General features: G+C 36.8%; 1 protein-coding gene across 1 annotated transcript in view; it reads right to left on the reverse strand.

The window, feature by feature from the left end:
• Positions 1-1244: 1244 nt before the first annotated feature.
• Positions 1245-19914, reverse strand: part of FBXO33 (F-box protein 33) — a 43081-nt gene continuing 24411 nt past the window's right edge. The window contains exons 2-4 of the mRNA XM_070629641.1: positions 5977-6087; positions 4727-5412; positions 1245-3284 (exon numbers count right to left, since the gene is read on the reverse strand). Of these exons, the coding sequence (XP_070485742.1) occupies positions 3013-3284; positions 4727-5412; positions 5977-6087 (1069 nt within the window). The 3' untranslated portion in view covers positions 1245-3012. The remainder of the gene's footprint in view (positions 3285-4726; positions 5413-5976; positions 6088-19914) is intronic.

Consider the following 19914-nt stretch of genomic DNA (forward strand, 5'->3'; position numbering starts at 1 on the left):
GTGTCAGGACATGAAAAAGGCTGGGAAGCATCGGTAGAGACAATGTGGTGTGCTCGCTGGGCATGACTCACACCTGCGTGTTACTCTGTTAGCTCCATTTTGCGTTACTGGCTTCATAAAGATCCAGTCTGATTCATCTAAAAGCCCAAAGCAAATTAGTTTCTGAAACTACGTGTTCAACCATAAGCACAATGCCCTTCCCAAGCCTCGCCTCACTGACTCCCTAATTTCTCTATTCCTACGGTGGACGGGGAAATGGGAAAGTAATTTTAGATATGTAAATTTCACAGTTTAGTAAGCTATGGTTTGAAAACATTTAATACATTTGTTCAAAGATGATCCTGTATATCTCTATAGGCTGTTAGGCTAACCGCAGCTGAAGCTTTCAAAGAAGAGTCAGAATTTTCGATAACCACGCCCAAGCCCTCATTTCACAGAGGAGGGAAGGGGAGCTCCAGGGAGAGTCTGTGCTCCTGCAGCCCTGGAGTCAGAGCTCAGAGCAGCAAACAGCTGTCGGGGCGCCCGGGTTCGTGCTTTACTACACCACCCTTCACTTGCGTGCTAGTCGTATATATTAATAAGACTTCCTTTTTTCACACTTTTTGGGGGCTATTTTGGTATTTTAAACACATAAGCACATTCTTCATTCAAAGGAGTTAGATGTGTCCAGGAAATAAGGAAGCAGAAGGTGTAATGAGAGGGCTTTGTGACCATCAGACTATTCCAAGATGAGGCATGTCTGGAATGACTACGGAAGGCAAGATGGAAGACAGGAAAGAAGCCATTTTCTTTCTCATAAATGACAGCTGTTTGTCTCGACAACCAAGAATGGATCTTACAAAGCCAAACTAAAGCAATGTAGGGGTTTAAGAACTATTTAATACTGGCATGTTGAAGTATTTTTGCATCCAGTATAGGAATTTTTAAAAATAAGAAGTTCCTATAGTCTCTAACTTAAGTTTCACTGTATCAACAATGTATTCTAAATGCACAATACACCTGGATTTTGTGCTAACCAGTCTATTGCTTGCTTTTAAGCTTGTATTTTGCCAGTGAATTTCAAAAAAAAATTTAATACCCTCCAAACTATTCAGCCTAAGACTTTTTATGATATATTCCCAAATTTAAGCTTTGCTGCACCAGACTACAACAGGAGCTAACATGATTCTACACAATAAAAGCACTATTGTAGTTTAACACTAAAAGTTTGCATGCTTCATATACAATCAAATAGATTACAATGATCACTTTTTAATGCTTTATTCATTGATTAAAAGAATACACATTTAACATAAACCATACAACATCAGTCATCAGGTCAAACATTCAGCTGGTTTCCTTACAGTTTCTGTCAGGAGTTATTTTATCTGATCACATTTATAAGATAAAATCTCACCACATCTGGCATTTACACACACTGTGCCAGTGGATTCACACTACTGATGTACATATAAAATCCGCATGGTATGTGCTCACTGGAGACAAAACAGTGCACACCTGTCAAAAGGTCATTTTAATATAAGATGGTAAAACCATTTGTAAAATACATATAAACTTTTTCCATAAATAGAATCATATCTGGACATCTGTTGCATAAATTGTGTTTCCAAAGCTTACAATAGAGCAGCCAGGTCTCAGCACTGCTGGGCACCCACGTTGGCTACTTACTTTATTATTGCAGACTGTCCTTTAACATTAAATGCACAACATTCGTACCACTTAAAACTGGGGTCAGGTGGAAGTCTCACAGAGACCACGTCTGTACCGCGGTTGCCCTGAACAGTTAACTCGGCTTTTAAAGCCTCTCAGATATAACAAGGTTTTAAAACATACTTCATGGAATGTTCTTCATGTATCATAGCAGCTCATACCTGTGATAGAACAAGCTTTCAGTTTCTCCTTTCTTTCCTTTACATTCACTATTCACAGTGAAACAGGTGCATGGTTTTTTTTTCTTTTTTTGTTTTGTTTTTTCAGAGTTCTGAGGTTGCTGACTGAGCCACAGCACAGCTGTGTACCACAGGTCGAAATTCGACCTTAAATATTACAATCTAGCAGTATCTGGCTGGCCAGAGCGGGCCGGCCCCTGCCAGCATGTGGGCACTTCTTCAGTTAAGTCTATTCTTTGGCAGCTGACACGCGCGCTGACAGAGAAAAATCCAGTGACTTGTTGCTAGGGATTTCACGACTAATGTTTGCAAGCATGTGTGTTTACAACTCTGTTTTTTGATTTTCTTTTATAAAGGAGGTTTTACCCTGGAATATAGTTTCTTGCTTCCTCCACTATTTGAAATCTGGGCTAAAAAGCTAACTTGAATGTATAATGTAATTGATAAATAAAATTATGTCAGATATAGTTTAAAAAAATCCAACAATTTGAGTATTCATGTTTATGTAAATGCATTTGGAAAAAAGGATTAAGCAATGCTCTAACGTAGTACTATACAAAATTCAGAATGGTAATTGGTGATATGGACTATTATATATGTAATGATTAAAGTCTTGGCTTTTCTGTTAAAGGTAATTCATTTGGGATCATATTATCCTCCCTTCTTCCATTTCAAATAAAGTTTATTGAAATGCTATCAGAATGCATGAATGCAGTGCATTGCATACAAATTCACCGGGCTACGGATATATATCTATATATGTATAAAAATATTTTGGCTCCTGAGCTCTGAACTCTGACACACAAAGAATAAAAACATCAAAAAGGCAGGGTAACTCAGTGAAAAATAAAGTTAGCCAGCAACCTCAGACAATCTTCGGTTGTATATCCTTAAGGTTTGGTAACAAGTCCATTAACCGTGAAAGCCCTATACATTGTCACTTTGAACTTCTAAACCAATACCCGACTACGTTCTTTGATCAAGAAGTAGAATATACATATATAATCCTATAAAGCTAATACTGATTAAACACAGCACAAAGGGATTAATTCACACTACTGAAAAAAACATAATAGGACCCTACTTGCATATGTAACCACAGGAATTGTACATTTAAAAAAACCTAAATGTCTTCGCTGAAGCTTTGCATCTCTCTGTAAAAATGACGATTTGGTTCAGTGAAGACACTGAGTGATTCGATGTCCATGACCGCATGCCAAGGCTGACCCAGGCCCAGGGATACCTGCTCAATAAGGTTATGCACTGGATCCACGTCCTGGTCGGCCAGTTCACCTTGGTCAAAATCGATGCTTTCTTCGGTGACTTCAAGTACTTTTAGATCAGAGCCACGAAGACGAGCAATGGCAATGAGGTTGTGCGCCCACACTGTGTAACCTTAAAAACAAGCACAAGACAAGCACTGTCATTTCCCTGCATTTTATTTTGTCTATTTGATAAGTTAGTCTTTTCGACAAATTTGCATCTTACTTACCACTTTGGTCCTTTAACTTAAAAAATATATTGAGATTGGAAAAGGAAGGATGATTGTTAAGCCAAGGGGAAAAAAAGATTAGAAGTTTGATATTGACTCTAAGAACATCACTGTGGGTGGTGAATTGATAGGCGCTGTAATCCTATTCTGATATCACTGCATTTGGTAAAATTGAAGACATTTAAAATTAAAAGTATAATTATATAGTTTTGGGTAGTGATGTATCAAAGAACAAATTTTTATTTCACATATATGTAATCCATTAACAATACACAGTAAACTGGTAATTTTCATTAGTAAAAAATCATCTCCTGGGTCCAGTCTGGTGGCGTAGAGGTTAAGTTGGTTAAGTGCTACTACCTCTGATGTCCGGTCAAATTACAAAGCAAACTTGAAAAGCACACATACTTTCTCACACTCAAATGCAGGCTAAAAGATTAATTTCAAAAATAATGAAACAGAGCTAATAAAGAGAGTTTAAGATGTTCATATAGACTTTCTATTTTGTATTCTGTAAATATAAGTTCCAGAAAAGGAAGTAAAACATTCCTCTAATTTGTCAGAATAGCAACGTTCTCTCAAAATGTGGGTCGTTCGCATTAAGACGAAAGATGCCAATAAGAAAAAAGCATATACTCAATCAATGGAACCATCATTTAAAAAAGGTCATACAAATTAATATGTTGATACCTAGAATCTAGAAGATGAGGCAGCAAGCATGAAAGAAATCATACTTTCTCTTCCTTCTGCATTAGGTTTTTAAGAGATCTTCTGATTGGAAGAAGAAATCTATCTACTGCAGCGGGATATGCATGTTTCTTGGACAGATAAATTATTTTCAAATGCCATGTTTGTGAAATACCATCAATCACATGGTGGAATAAAAAAGTGACACAAAAGCCAGAGCAGAACACTTAGGGTAAAAATAAAACTTTCCACTTGTAAGTGATATATCTTATAAATGTAAAAAGTATAAAAATCTGGGGGCCGGCCCGGTGGTGCAGCAGTTACGTGTGCACGTTCCACTTTGGCGGCTGGGGGTTCACCGGTTTGGATCCTGGCTGCGGACATGGCACCGCTTGTCAAGCCATGCTGTGGCAGGCATCCCACATATAAAGGAGAGGAAGATGGGCATGGATGTTAGCTCACGGCCAGTCTTCCTCAGCAGAAAGAGGAGGATTGGCAGCAGATGTTAGCTCAGGGCTAATCTTCCTCAAAAAAAAATCTGCACGTCAACTTGTTATAAGATTTCTTGAAACTATAAATGTCAGTGCTATCTTTTTTTGGTATAAAATGTTTTAGGTGTAATATCAATATCAAATTGCAGTGGACGAAAATCACCTACCGTGAACTGCCAGAAGAGAGAGCTTTGTGCACCTCCATGCTAACAAAACCAACGGGTCTTCATTTCGGTTGTCACTAAGATCTGGAAAACCAGACATGTCAATCACATCATTCATTAATATAAAATGAGTGAGAAACTTGTCATACTGCCTAGATATAAGATCAACAATAGCCCCTGAAACGCAAGTGATGTAGCTGTCGAAATGAATCCTCTCTAGTGGTATGCTGGGTTTCAGAATCTTTAACATGTCTTCACTCTTGACATCAAAGGCCATTACATAGACCCGAAGGCTGGTGCTCTTTCGTGACAAGGCTTTCCAGTGCTCGTCATTTGGCATGTTGTCCAGAGACTTGTGCATCACGGAAACATTGTGGACTAGGAGAGACAGTCGCTGCAAAGGCACATGGTTGCTATCGGTTAAGACTCTTGCCATCTCAGCCGTAAAGTCACAGAAATCCAGGGCAAGTGAGCGCAGGTTCACAAATCGCTCCAGTTCGACTGCAGTGATAAGGGTGCTGTTACCAGGAATATTGTTGTCCAGTAAACTCAGGTGCTCCATGGTGTTGGCAATAGAGTTTGAGAGAGATGACAGTGATGTTGGGGTTACTATTTCCAGCATAAACCCACAGGACAGCCATTTCAGTTGCCTACTATTACTCAGTATTTCTTCAAACAGCTGCTGAATTCTGTAAGGAAAACACATACCACAACAATCCTGTTACCAGTTAGCTCTAATCTTAATACTGACTTTTGAAAAAAGGCAATGAAATGCCATGTAATGTTGAGATCCATTTTCTCTCACTAGTTAATTTCTATTTGACCCACAAGTATTATTATCACAAATACCTCTAAAATTCACGTTAAAATAGAATAAGATGTATTAAATATATAGATATATTTAATATACAGATGTATTAAACATATAGCAATATGTTCTTTATCCAAAGAAAGCAGCATTTTACACCAGTAGGGTAGAAAAGATTAATGATATACAATTTATGTTATAACAAAGGAAAGTAGAGAAATAACAGTCTTAAATAGTATAAGCTAGCAAATTCTTTGATTTGCCTTAAAAATTTATGAGATAGAATGGCATATACTGCTACTATATTTTACAGTTAAGACATTTCCAGGACATACATTCTTTATAGAAAAAATGTCATTACTCTTCTGATCCTATCTTACAATTTCTCAGACAAAATGAGAATTATTATTAACACAAGCCCCGTTCCACTGACTGTGTAACTCACTGTTTAATTGTTTTGCCGTCAGGGTCCGCCTTGCTGAGGTATGTGTTTGACAAACTTCCTTGCTGTTGTAGAATACTTATGTCTCCAAAAAGGCTAAACTTCTGGAGGTTCCTATAAGAAAAGTAAAATGACTAAGTAATTAATATACAAAAATATAAGTATTAAACATAAAAATATGCAGAAGGGATATTCTAGAAAAGCTTCTACCTTATAACTCAGAATCCAACTAAGTGCTTTCCGATTGCTTTTACACACAGTGTGATACAGGAGGAACAGCACAAGCTTTAAAGCGTGAGCACTGGGATATGATGATTAGTTCAAGAACTCAAAATCTTAACAACCACGGAAAAGTCTTCTTAATGTCCCTGGAACTCAATTCTTTATCAGAGATAATAATACTTACATTAAAAGGCTTAAGGATGAATAATATGACTAATGAAAATATATGAAAGAAGTATATAAGCTCTAAGTTTTATATAGACATTAATTATAATATAAAAATTTCCCAAACCAGTTAACTCAGTCAATGTGTTAAATGCTTGAGGGTGGAGCAATGCCCTAAAGATATCCTCTCAGGAAGAAATATCCTTTGACTAAAATCTAGAGAACTTTCCCAATTTCATGATCAAATGTATAGTTTAAGACTAAGAGAGTTATGTAAAAAACTATATAAAAATCTTTCAGTTCTAGATAATTTTAGCTACAAAACATACTTTTCTAATAGTAAAATTCTAAATAAAGTAGGAGAAAACGAGTAACTGGATAAAGATAAAAACTCCTAAATGCCAGTAATAACCAACTAGAGATTCCATTTATAATACAAAACTTAGGGACAACTTTATCAGTAATAATACTTTACTAAGAAACTTTAGTAAGAAATGTATAATCCACAAGAGTAATAAAAGAAGATTTAGGTAAATGAAAAATAACATTTCTTGATAGTATGTCACATTTTCCCAAATTAATAACCTTAGTTTCACTAAAAAGTCTGATGATTCTAAAATTTAGCTTGAAGAATAACCATTAACTGTTTTATTTGTTCAACACAATATTCCCTGAGGGTGTACCAAGGCAAGGCACTGCGCGCTCTACTGAAGACGGACAGTGAAGGACGAGCGCGTGGCGCCACACACCATGGCGTATCTGACACCGTGTCAGTCAGAGGAGGCTGTGCTACATCAATCAATCAAGCCGGGACCTTAAGGATACGTGGGAGTTAACCAGGAGGAGGAGGATGCGGCGAGGGTATCACAGGGAAGAGGAACAGCATGTGCCGAAGCCTAAAGCTGAAGGGAGCAAAGTGAGCTGGAGACCCTGGAAAGAATCCAGAGTACACAGAGAGTGAATATAAAACGAAATGAGGCTGCAGAGGCAGATGGTGTTCTACGTTAAATAAAAACTTATGGTTTTTGCCTTGAAAACAATAAGACGTCAAAAGCTGGTTTTAAGTAGGGAATGACACAGCTAAATTTGTGTCTGGAAAATATTGCTGTAGCATTAGAACAGCCTGGAAGGAGGCAAAATGGGGAGACTAGTTAAGAGAGTATTTTGGTAATAGAGATGAGAGATAATGATAGCGTGAACTGGGCTTTTGGTGACAGAGGTGAAGAAAACAGTCTCAAAGCTATATTTAGGAGTTAAAATGGACAGGAAGGGATGCGGGATTCTGTAAGGGGTGAGGGGAAGGGTATCAAGAATAACGCCTAAATTATCTGGGTTGTGGAAATGCATAGATGGTAGAACTTTTAATTGAGACAGGGATTCTCAGAAATGAACCAGAAATTAATTAGGGTTTTTTCTTGGTGAGGGCATGGAGGTGAGGTGGGAGAATAGTTAGATTATGAGCTCTATTTTGCACATGCTGAGCTTGAGGTGCCTTTAAGATAGTCGAGCTAAGATGTCAAGTCGGTTATTCCAGGTCTGGAGCTGAGTGGTTATCTGGATGATAACTGAAGTCATGGATGGGGGCAATGGGGCTTAGGGAAAGAGCATATATGAGAAGAAAAGCTGGCAAAAAGTTAAGTTGTGAGGAACTCCAGTAAGAGAGGGATGAGGCTCCAAAGGAAAGGTCAGAAGCTGGAGAAAAGCCAGGAGTGTGGAAATCACAGAAACCAAGTGAGGAGTGTTTTACAAAGAATAAAGTGATCAACAGCAGGATCAAATACTGCCATGAGATCTTTAAGGACTAAACACATCCATCAGGCTTAACAACACGGTGATCAGAATGGAAGTCGTTTGTGTGGTGTGAAGAGAAGAGGTCAGATCGGATCCGAGGAAAGAGGGAGAGTGGATACAGACAAATCTTTAACAGAATTTGCTCCGGAAAGGAGAGATAAAAGGGACTTGAGAATACATAAAAGCCTTCAGTTTAGAGGCAGAGATACAGGAGAACAGAAATGGCTGCTGACTAGGAGGACAGCGAAGGATGAAGGACTTTCCAGACAGAGAGCAGAGCACACTGTGCAGCCACAGTATCAAAATCAGTAATGGTATTAGTAGAAAAACAGGAAGACAAGTCAAGGGAATAGAACAGATAGCAAGAAATAGATCTTCTTACATGAAAGAGTTTAATAAATGATGAAGAAGAAGGTATTACAAATCAATAGAGAAGGGAAAGGCATATTTAATGAATGGCATTGGGACAAGTGATTAGCAGTTTCAGAGAAAAATCAAATTAGAGTCAATTCTGACTCAACAGACCAAAATAATCTGCAGAGGTATTATTACATACTAAAAAGTCAAATCAAGGTAAAACTAGTATGAAAGTGCAATGAATTTTTATCTAAATTCTGAGGGATAAGAGTTTAACAGAATAAGTCAGAAAGGAAGAGATAAACTTTTGACTACATAAAAATGAAACACTTGATACTCCATAGCACATCTCACTAAAAAGGGCAAACCAACATAGTGAGAAAAACATTTGTGATCATCATGGCAGCATGAAAGGATCCCTTTGTCTCTCCCCTTCAATCTACAGCAAGTAGAACACCCACGACCCAACAAAGACAACATTGCCCAACACACTAGGATGCTGGAAGGATCCACACATCTGTGCATACGAAGGTGGGTGGACTGGAGTACATTAAGGGAGGCCAACTGGGGGACCAGGAGAAGTGGTGGGCAGGATCCTGGCCTCTTAGCCAGGGCAGCTGAGTCAGCCACCACCAGCCCCAGAGAACCCGGTGGGTCCCATGGGAGGCACAAATGTAATTCTACCTTCCTAGCCACGATGGTACCTGTGCCCATGGGGAGCAGAGGAGCAGTGGAGGTGGGGCCCCATGATCCTGGGCCCCTGGCTGCAGCTCAGAGCCTGCGAGCAGGAGTGGAGTTGCTCACATGACTCCGACCTCCCAACTGCAGCAGCGTCTTGGGCCACAAGAAAGTGGGCAACAGTGGAGGCAGAGCCCTGCAAATGCAGCTCCCTCCCCATCCTTTCCCTCCCTTTGCCACTGTGGCAGAGTTTCTGACCCACGTGATCCTGGATGGGGCAGAGGAGTCAGCCATCCCTGTGCCCCTGGCAGCGAAGCCAGCTACTGCAGCAACATCAGCAACAGCAAGGCATCAGTGACCCCAGAAGGTGCAGGTGGCAATGATGAGAGTACTGGTGACACCCCTAATAGAGAGGCAGTGGAGGGTGGAATATGCCCATCTTCAAATATAGTCAGAGGCAGCTGGGGTAAGAGAAACCAAAAACTAGTGCTATAGCACCACCTACTGAAAAAGAAAAGAAAGGCCTCTAATTTCCAGATGGTTGAATAGTTAGAATCAAAACAAAGCTATGACTAAATAAGAAAAGTGTTCGCCATGACAAATGCACTGGCAGAGGAATAACTCAGCAAGTACGATGAAAGGTCAGAGTAACACAGTATCACAAAAAGAAAAAATAATAATTCTCCAGAAATCAAACATAAAGTCTGGAAGAGTATATTATAACTGAGAAAGAATTCAAAATAACTGTCATGAAGAAACTCAGTAAGCTACAAGAAAATTCAGAAAGACACTTAAATGAGCTCAGGAATAAAATCAGTGAAGAGAAGAAATACTTTACCAAAGAGATTAAAACTCAAAAAGAACCAAACAAATTCTGGCACTGCAGAACTCAATAAATGAGATGAAGAATGCATTAGAAAGCATTGGAAATATAACAGACCATCCAAAAGAGGGAATTAGTGAGTTGGAATATAGAAACCTAGAAATGATGGAGGTAGAAGAGAGAACTAAGATTTTAAAAAATGTAGAAGTTCTATGAGAATTATCCAACTCCACTAGAAAGGACAATATAAGGGTAATGGGTATCTCAGAAGGAGAGAGAAGGAAGGGAGCAGAGAGTTTATTTAAAGAAATAATAGCCAAGAACTTCCTATCCTGGGGAAGGAAGTGGATATACAAATCCACAAAGCTAATAGAACACCCAATTATCTCAATACAAAAAGACCTTCTCCAAGACACATGATAATAAAACTATCAAAAGTCAATGACAAAGAAAGTATATTAAAAGCAACTAGAGGGAAAAACCCCCAGTAACCTACAAGGGAACTCCCATTAGTATTAGCAGATTTCTCAGCAGAAACTCTACAGGCCAGGAGAATGGAATGATATATTCAAAATTTGAAAGATAAAAACTGTCAAGAACACTAGAGTGTTCAAAAATTTATCCTCCAGAAATTATCCAGCAAAATTATCCTCCAGAAATGAAGGAGAAATAAAGGCTTTCTCAGAAAAACAAAAGCTGAGGGAGGTCATTGCCATTAGACCTGCCTTACAAAAAATGTTGAAAGGAGCACTCCTACCTGAAACAAAAAGGCAGATGTACACAAATCTTTGAGCAAGATGACAGACAGACAGAATCAGAAAATTACAACTCTCTATCAGAATAGATTAATCAACAGTTTTAACACAAAGGTTAAAGGGAAAGGAAACATTAAAAATAACTACAAACACTTCAGTTCAGTAAAGAACACACAATATAAAAAGGGATTATTTGTGACAACAATAACATACAAGGGGAAGAGGAAAAGGATGGAACTTGCATAAGCAAATGAAGAAAAGATGCTATCAGCAGAAAAAGGACTGTCTTATCTGTGAGGCCTTTCATACAAACCTTGTGGTAACCACAAAAGAAAAATTCACAGCAGAGACATGAAACATAAAAAAATAGAAAACTGAGAAAAACATCACAGAAAACCACCAAACTGAAATGGCAGACAGAAACACAAGGAAAAGAAAACCCAACAGGAATATAGAGCAACCAGAAAACAAAAGATAAAATGGTAGTAGTGATTACTCACATGTCAGTGGTCACCGTAAATGTAAACAGCTTAAATTCACCAATCAAAAGTCACAGAGTGGCTGGATGGATTAAAAAACAAGACTCAAAAATATGCTGCTTCCAGAAGACCCATCTCAGCTCCAAAGACAAACACAGACTCAAAGTGAAGGGATGGAACATGAGACTCCAAGCAAATGGCAAGTAAAAGAAAGTGGGTGTAGCTTATATCAGACAAAATAGACTTCAAACCAAAAAAGATAATAGGAGACAAAGATGGACATTCTATAATGATAAAGGAGAAAATCAATAAAGATATGTAACATTTATTAATATATATGCACCTTACATAGGAGCACCAAAACATATAAAGCAACTAATAACAGACCTAAAGGGAGAAACTGATAGCAACACAACAATAGTAAGGGACTTTAATACCCCATTTATATCAATGGATAGATCATCCAGACAGAAAGTCAACAAGGAAACATGGCCTTAAAACATTGGACTAGATGGTCTTAATAGATATATATAGAACATTCCATCCAAAAGCATCAGAATACACATTCTTCTCAAGTGCACATGAAACATTCTCAAAGACAGACTATATGCTGGGGAAACAAACCAAATTTCAATAAATTTAAGAAAACTGAAATCATATCAAGCATCTTTTCTGAAGACAACGATATGAAACTAGAATTCAACTATAATGAGAAAGCTAAAAAGTCACAAATATGTGGAGACTAAACACTGGATCAACAAAAAAAAAAATCAAAGGAGATATCAAAAAATACCTGGAGACAAATGAAAATGAAAACACAACATACCAAAATCTACAGGATGCAGTAAATGCAGTACTAAGGGGGAAGTTTATGGCAATATAGGCCTACCTCAAGAAACAAGAAAAATCTCAAATAAACAATCTCACATTATACCTGAAGGAACTAGAAAAAGAAAAAGCCCAAAGTCAGTAGAACAAAGAAAATAATAAAAATCAGAGCAGAAATAAATGAAATAGAGACGAAAAGGACAATAGAAAAGATCAATGAAACTAAGAGCTGGTTCTTTGAAAAGATAAAATGACAAACCTTCAGGTAGACTCACTAAGGAAAAAAGAGGGAAGGCCCAAATAAATAAAATCAGAAGTAAAAGAGGAAAAATTACAATGGACACCACAGAAATACAAAGGACTAGGAGAATACTATGAAAAGCTATACACCGACAAACTGGATAACCTAGAAGAAACGGATATATTCTTAGAATCTGTCAACCTCCCAAAACTGAATCAAGAAGTAGTAGAGAATTGGAATGGATTGATCACTAGTAAGAAAATTCAAACAGTAATCAAAAACCTCCCCCAAAACAAAAGTCCAGGACCAGACAGTTTCTCTGGCGAATTCTACCAAATATTCAAAGATTTAATACCATCCTTCTCAAACTCTTAGAAAAAACTGAAGAGAAGCGAACATTTCCTAACTCATTTTATGAGACCAACATTACCCTTATACCAAAACCAGACAAGGAAAACACAAAAAAGGAAAATTAAGGCCATTACTGCTGATGAACATAGGTGCAAAAATCCTCAACAAAATATTAGCAAACTGAACATAACAACACATTTAAAAGATCATACATTCCATGGATGCAAGGATGGTTCAACATGTGAAAACCAATCAACATGATCCATCACATTCACAAAATGAAGAATAAAAATCATATGATCATCTCAATAGATGCAGAGAAAGTATACTACAAGACCCAGCATTCATTTATGATAAAAGCTCTGAGTAAGATGGGTATAGAAGGAAAGTAGCTCAATACAACAAAGGCCATGTTAGAAGACAAGAAACAGCAGTGTTGGAGAGGATGTGAAGAAAAGGGGACTCTCGTACACTGCTGGTAGGAATGTAAATTGGTACAGTGACTATGGAAAACAGTATGGAGATTCCTCAAAAATTAAAAATAGAACTACCATATGATCCAGCAATTCCACTTCTGGATATTTATCCAAAGAACACAAAAACAGCAATTTTAAAAGATATATGTACCCCAATGTTCATCGTAGCATTATTCACAATAGCCAAGATTTGGAAACAACCTAAGTACCCTTCAACAGATGAATGGATAAAGAAGATGTGGTATATATATACAATGGCATACTACTCAGCCATAAAAAATGATGAAATCTTGCCATCTGTGACAACATGGATGAATCTTGAGAGTATTATGCTAAGCAAAATAAGTCAGACAGAGAAAGGCAAATACCACATGATTTCACTCATGTAGAAGATAGCAACAACAACAAACAAACAAATAGATACAGAGAACAGACTAGTGGTTGCCAGAGGTGAAGGCGAGTAGGGGAGGGCAAAAGGGGTAAAGGAGGACCATTAGTACACTTATCTATGGAAACTAGACTTCTGGTTGATGAATACAATGCATTGAATACAGAAGTCAAAATATAATAATGTACACCTGAAATTTATATAATGCCATAAACCAATGTTACCTCAATTAAAAAAAAGAAAAAACATTTCTAACAAATACTACAGTTATTTTTTACATATAAAAAGAACCCCACATAAGGGCCGGCCCTGTGGCCTAGTGGTTGGGTTCAGCGCATTCCATTTTGGAGGCCCAGGTTTGCAGGTTTGGATCCTGGGCATGGACCTACACCACTCATCAGCCATGCTGTGGCAGCGTCCCACATATAAAGTGGAGGAAGTCTGGCACAGATGTTAGCTCAGAGATAATCTTCCTCAGCAAAAAATAAATAAAAAATTAAAAAGAATTCCACATAAATCAAGAATAAAAACATTAAGAATCCAATGATAGTGGGAAAAGCTTATAAAATAGCCAAAATACAACATGTCAAGGAAAATATTAGAAAGATTACTAATGGAAATAATCTAATACCTTTTATTGACGTCTAATAATTTTTAGTTACTCTAGTGAATCTAATCAACTTTCCATGTGACTGCCAGAAAAATTGTATTCTTAAAAACATTTCAAAGAAGACATCAACTAAAATAAACAAAACAAACAAACATTTTCCCCATTTAAAATAAAGGATGTAAAACTGTTCTTGAGAGGAAGGCTACCATATCAGACTCCAAGGACACATTACTATAATATATAACTACAATTGCTTTTAAAGTATTTTCCCTTTTACTGCTTCTTTACTCTAAAGTTGCCACCGCATCCATGAATTATAAAGAAGTTAATTTGCTTCTCATACCTTCTTCTGGAAATAAAAACAAATTTAAAGACTTCTAAAAGAATATTTATTTTTAGAGAATGAGTTTTTACAAAAGTAGAAAAAAGATATCACATTCAATTGCTAGTAGTATACAGAGAGGCGAGTCCTATACAAGTCATACAATCTCAATATTTGTCTCCCTTTCAGCCAGCTTCCATTAATTACTACTGTATATCCATAACACTGTACTTGTGGTATCAAAACTATTATGTGAGATACTTTTACTTCCTCTACAAACGATTAAACAACCAGGAAAACTACACTCTTACCGTAAACCAGAAAACTGCACAGAACATAGGAAACAACTGTTTTTAGACACTGGACACTAAACCATATAGGACTCTGATCCCTGAAAATGGAAAAAAATGAGATGAGCACTATGATTGCCTCAGATAATGAGTGACCTGGAGAGACTTTCCAGGCTGAGACACAGGGTGGGGGAACTGAAACGGAGGCCAGCGGTCACCCTGAGTTTAGGAGATAGAGATTTTGGGGAGCCCAAAGTGGCCAGAGTTTGCAGGGCAGAGTAGCACAGACAAGGGGGCTGCAGAGAGAGCCCACAGATTTGTAGAGGGGTTGGCAAAGACATTTCCTGGGTCTTTGTCTGAGTACTGATCTGCACATGTGTGGGGTACAAGTGCCACTGCCAAGCAGCAGGGCACACACAGTGGTGGGAAGGTTCACGTTCCCAGCAGCCGGAGTGACGTGAACTTGTAACACAGGGGCACTGGGGAGACTTCTCCGCAAAGCCACGCCTTAGCAGTGGAGATTCATTAGCCCGGGGTAAAGGGTGTTTAGAATCTAACAAAGCTTAAAATCAAAGTTCAAAAGGATCAAACTGATTTCACATAAATTAACTATGTGTCAGATCCAAGTCCAACACTCTTTAAAGGAATAAAACCAAACCAAACCAAACCGGGACTCAACAGTGTAAAAATAACAATGTCGGGCATCTAATCAAAATTATCAGCCATGAGGAAAAAGGAAAAATGCTCACAACTAGGAGAAAAATAAATCACCAGAAATGACAGATGAACTAATTAGCAAACAAGAAACTTAAGCCAACTATTAAAAATACACTCCACAATATAGTCCATCAATAAAAAGGCATATGGATTGGAAAGGAAAAAGTAAAACTCTTTATTTGCCAATTATATGATTATTCACATAAATAATACTAAGGAATCTTAAAAAGATTACTAGAACCAGTAAGGGAGTTTATTAGTAAGGTCACAAGATATACAGTCAATATATAAAAATCAACTGTATTTCTATACACTAGCAGTGACCATTTGGAAATTGAAATAAAAAAGTTAATATTTACAGTGGCATAAAAAACATGAAATAGGAATAAATCTAACAGAAGTACAGGTCCCATACACCGAAAACTATAAAATATTGTTGAGAGAAATCGAAGAAGACCTAAATAAACGGAGAAATATACTATGTATGTTTATTGGAAGACTGAATATTATTAACATGTCACTTCTGAAATTGATCAACAGATTCGACACAATCCCTCTCACAACCCATCAGACTGTTTCTAAAATGTATGAGAAAAAGCAAATGAATTAGAATAGCCAAAACAATTTTGAAAAGAACAAAGTTGGATAACTCAGACTATCTGACTTCAGGACTTACTATAAAGCCACAGATTATAGACAGGGTGGTATTGGCTTAAGCACAGACACAGAGATCAATGGAACTGAACACAGAATCCAGACTAGACCGACACATATATGGTTGTTGTATCCACATAACGTTTAATTTTGTATAAGATAATAAATGAAATGAAAATCAGAATTTTTAACAAAGTTAGACAGTTAATTTCATGGAAAAAGGACAGTCTTTAAAAAAATGGTGCTAGGACAACTGGATCCTTAGCTCACTGTGCATAGAAAAATGAACCTGAAATGGATCATTCAGCTTAACCTAATAGCTAAAACTATAATAATGCTTAAGAAAATACAAGATAAAAATCTTTGTGACTTTGGGTTAGGCAAATATTTTTTAGATGATACATAAAAAGCATCAACCATTAAAGAAAAAAAATGATAAACTGGTTTTCATCAAAATTAAAACCTTTTGCTTTTCAAAAGATAGTTAAGAAAATGAAAAGGCAAGAAACAGACTAGAGAAAATATTTGTAGGACATATATTTAATTTAAAAAACCTGTACTCAAAATATATAATAAACTCCAACAACTTAGTAAGACAAAGCAGCCAGTGAAAATATGGACAAAAGATCTGAAAAGACACTATATAGAGGAAGATATACAAAAGGCAAATTACACATGAAAAGCAGCTCATCCTGATTATTCATTAGGGAAATGCAAACTAAAAGCTCAATGAGACACCATTCACACATACCAGAATGTCTAAATTAGAAAGTCTGATAATATTTGGTGTTGTAAAGGATGTGGAACAATTAGAACTCTCATACACATTGCTGGGAATGCAAAATAGTAAAGACACTTTGAAACCAGTTTGGGAATTTTTAAAATAAGTAAAGATACATTTATGATATGATCCAGCCATCCCAATTCTAGGTATTTACCCAAGAGAAATGAAAGCGTATATCCACATAAACACCTTTATGTAAAAGTTTTATTCATAAGAGAAAAAAACTGGAAACAGTCCAAATATTCATCAATTGGCAACCAAACAAATCACAGTATATCTGTACAATGAAACACTGTTCAGCAATTAAAAAGAATGGACTACTTATACATGCTATAATATGGATTGATAGCAAAAGCATTACGCCAATCATACCTATTGTATGATTCCATTTATACGAAATTCTAGAAAAAATAAAACCACAGTGATAGAAAACAGACCAGTAGTTCCCCAGGACCAGGCAAAGAAGAGAGGACTGACTAGAAAGGAGCATGAGGAAACTTGGTGAAGTGATGAAAAATGTTCTATATTTTGAATGGAGTGGTAGTTATACAACTGAATTCATTTGTGAAAACTCCTTGAAATGCACTCTGAAAAATGGGTGAATTCTATTGTGTGTAAACTGTAACCGAGAAAAGCATCAATTACCAGAAAAAAAAAGCAAAAATTACCCTTTATCAGTGTTATACTTTCTATTTTTTCCAGCTTTATTGAGATATAATTGACAAAAACTGTATAAAGTGTACAACATAATGATTTGATATATCTACACATTGTGAAACGATTACTATAATCAAGTTTATTAATTCCTTTACTACCTCACATAGTTGCTACTTTTTTCTGGTGTGTTGAGAACACAAGATCTATTCTCTTAGCAAATTGCAACTATACAATACAGTATTATTAATTATATTCACCATGTTACACATTAGATTCCCCAAACTTATTCATCTTATAACTCTAAGTTTGTGCCATTTGACCAACACCTCCCCATTTAGCTGCCCCCACTGCCCCAGCAATCACTGTTCTCCTCTCTCTGAGTTTGACATTTTCAGATTCCACATATAAGTGAGATAACACAGTATTTGTCTTTCTGGCCTACTTCACTTAACATAAAGTCCATCCATGTTGTCACATAGGGTAGAATTTCCTTCTCTTTCAGGCTGAATAATATTTCATTGTGCTCATACACCACATTTTCTCTATACACTCATTCGTCAACGGACACTTAAGATTGTTTCTATATCTTGGCTACTGTGAATAATCTGCAATACACATGGGAGTGCAGATATCTCTTCAAGATGGTGATTTCACTTCCTTTGGGTACATACCCAGAAATGAGATTGCTGGATCATGTGGTAGTTCTGATATTAATGTTTTGAAGAACCTCCATATTTACCAAGCTGCAGCAACTTACATTCCTGCCAACAGTGTATCAGGGTTCCTTTTTCTTCACACCTTCAACATTTGTCATTTCTTGTCTTTTTGAAAATAGCCTCCTAAAAGTTATCTCACTGTTGTTTTGATGTACATTTCCCTGACATCTAGTCAGTACCTTTTCATGTACCTGTTGGCCATCTGTATGTCTTCTTTGGAAAACTGTCCATACAGGACATGTGCCCATTTTTTAATTGGGTTATTTGTATTTTGCTTTTGAATTAACAGAACTACTTATATATTCTGGATATTAAGTCCTTATCAGACACAGTTATGTATCGCTCAACGATGTGGATACACTCTGAGAAATGCACTGTTAGGCAACTTTGTCATTGTGTGAACATCATAGAGTGTATTTATACAAACCCACACACCTAGGCTATAGGGTACTAACTTATGGGACCACCATCTCATATGTGGTCCATCGTCGACTGAAACACTGTTAGGGAGCACATGACTGTATGTGTTTTATAAACACTCTCTCCTTATTTTGTAGGTTGCCTTTCCATCTTGTTGATTGTTTCTTCTGCTGGGCAGAAGTATTTTAGTTTGATATAGTCCCATTTGTTTATTTTTGCTTTTGTTGCCTGAGCTTTTGGTGTCAAATCCAAAAAATCACTGCCAAGACCACTGTCAAGGAATTTTTCCCTATGTTTTCTTCTAGGAATTTTTCAGTTTCAGGTCTTATTTATAGGACTTTAATCTATTTGAGCCAATTTTTGTAAATGCTGTAAGAAAGGGTCCAGTTTCATTCTAGCGCACGTGGATATCCAGTTTTCCCAACATTTACTGAATAGGCTATCCTTTCCCCATCGTGTATTCTTGGTGCCCTTCTCAAAACTTAGTTGACCACATAAAGCTTGGTTTTATTTCTGGGCTCTTTATTCTGTTCCATTGGACTATGTGTCTGTTTTTATGCCAGTAACATACTGTTTTGATTACTACAGCTTTTAATATAGTTTAAAAATCAGGAAGTGTGATGCCTCTAGCTTTGTTCTTTCTCAATATTGCTGTGGCTATTTGGAGTCGTTTGTGGTTCCATAGATATTTTAGGATTTTTTTCTATTTCTGTGAAACATGCCATTGGAATTTTGAAGAGGAATTGCATTGAATCTGTAGATCACTTTCGGTATTATGGACATTTTAACAATATTAATTCCTCCAACCCATGAACATGGGATATCTTTCCAACTATTTCTGTCTTCTTCAATACCTTAGATCAATGTTTTATAGGTTTCAGTGTACAGATATTTCACCTCCTTGGGTAAATTTATTCCTAGATATTTTAATTTTTTTGACCCATTGTAAATGGGATTGCTTTCTTAATTTCCTTTTCTGATAGGTCTTTGTTAGTATATACAAATACAATTGATTTTTGTATGTTGACTTTGTATCCTGCAACTTTACTGAATTTGTTAATCAGTTCTAACAGTTTTTGGTGAAATCTTTAGGATTTACAATATCCATAATATCATGTCACCTGTAAACAGAGTATTTTTCTCCCTCCTTTCTGATTTGGATGCCTTTTATATCTTTTTCATGCCTAACTGCTCTGGCTAGGACTTTTGGTACTATA

Source organism: Equus przewalskii, chromosome 1 (genome assembly GCF_037783145.1).
Source record: "Equus przewalskii isolate Varuska chromosome 1, EquPr2, whole genome shotgun sequence".
Taxonomy (NCBI): Eukaryota; Metazoa; Chordata; class Mammalia; order Perissodactyla; family Equidae; genus Equus; species Equus przewalskii.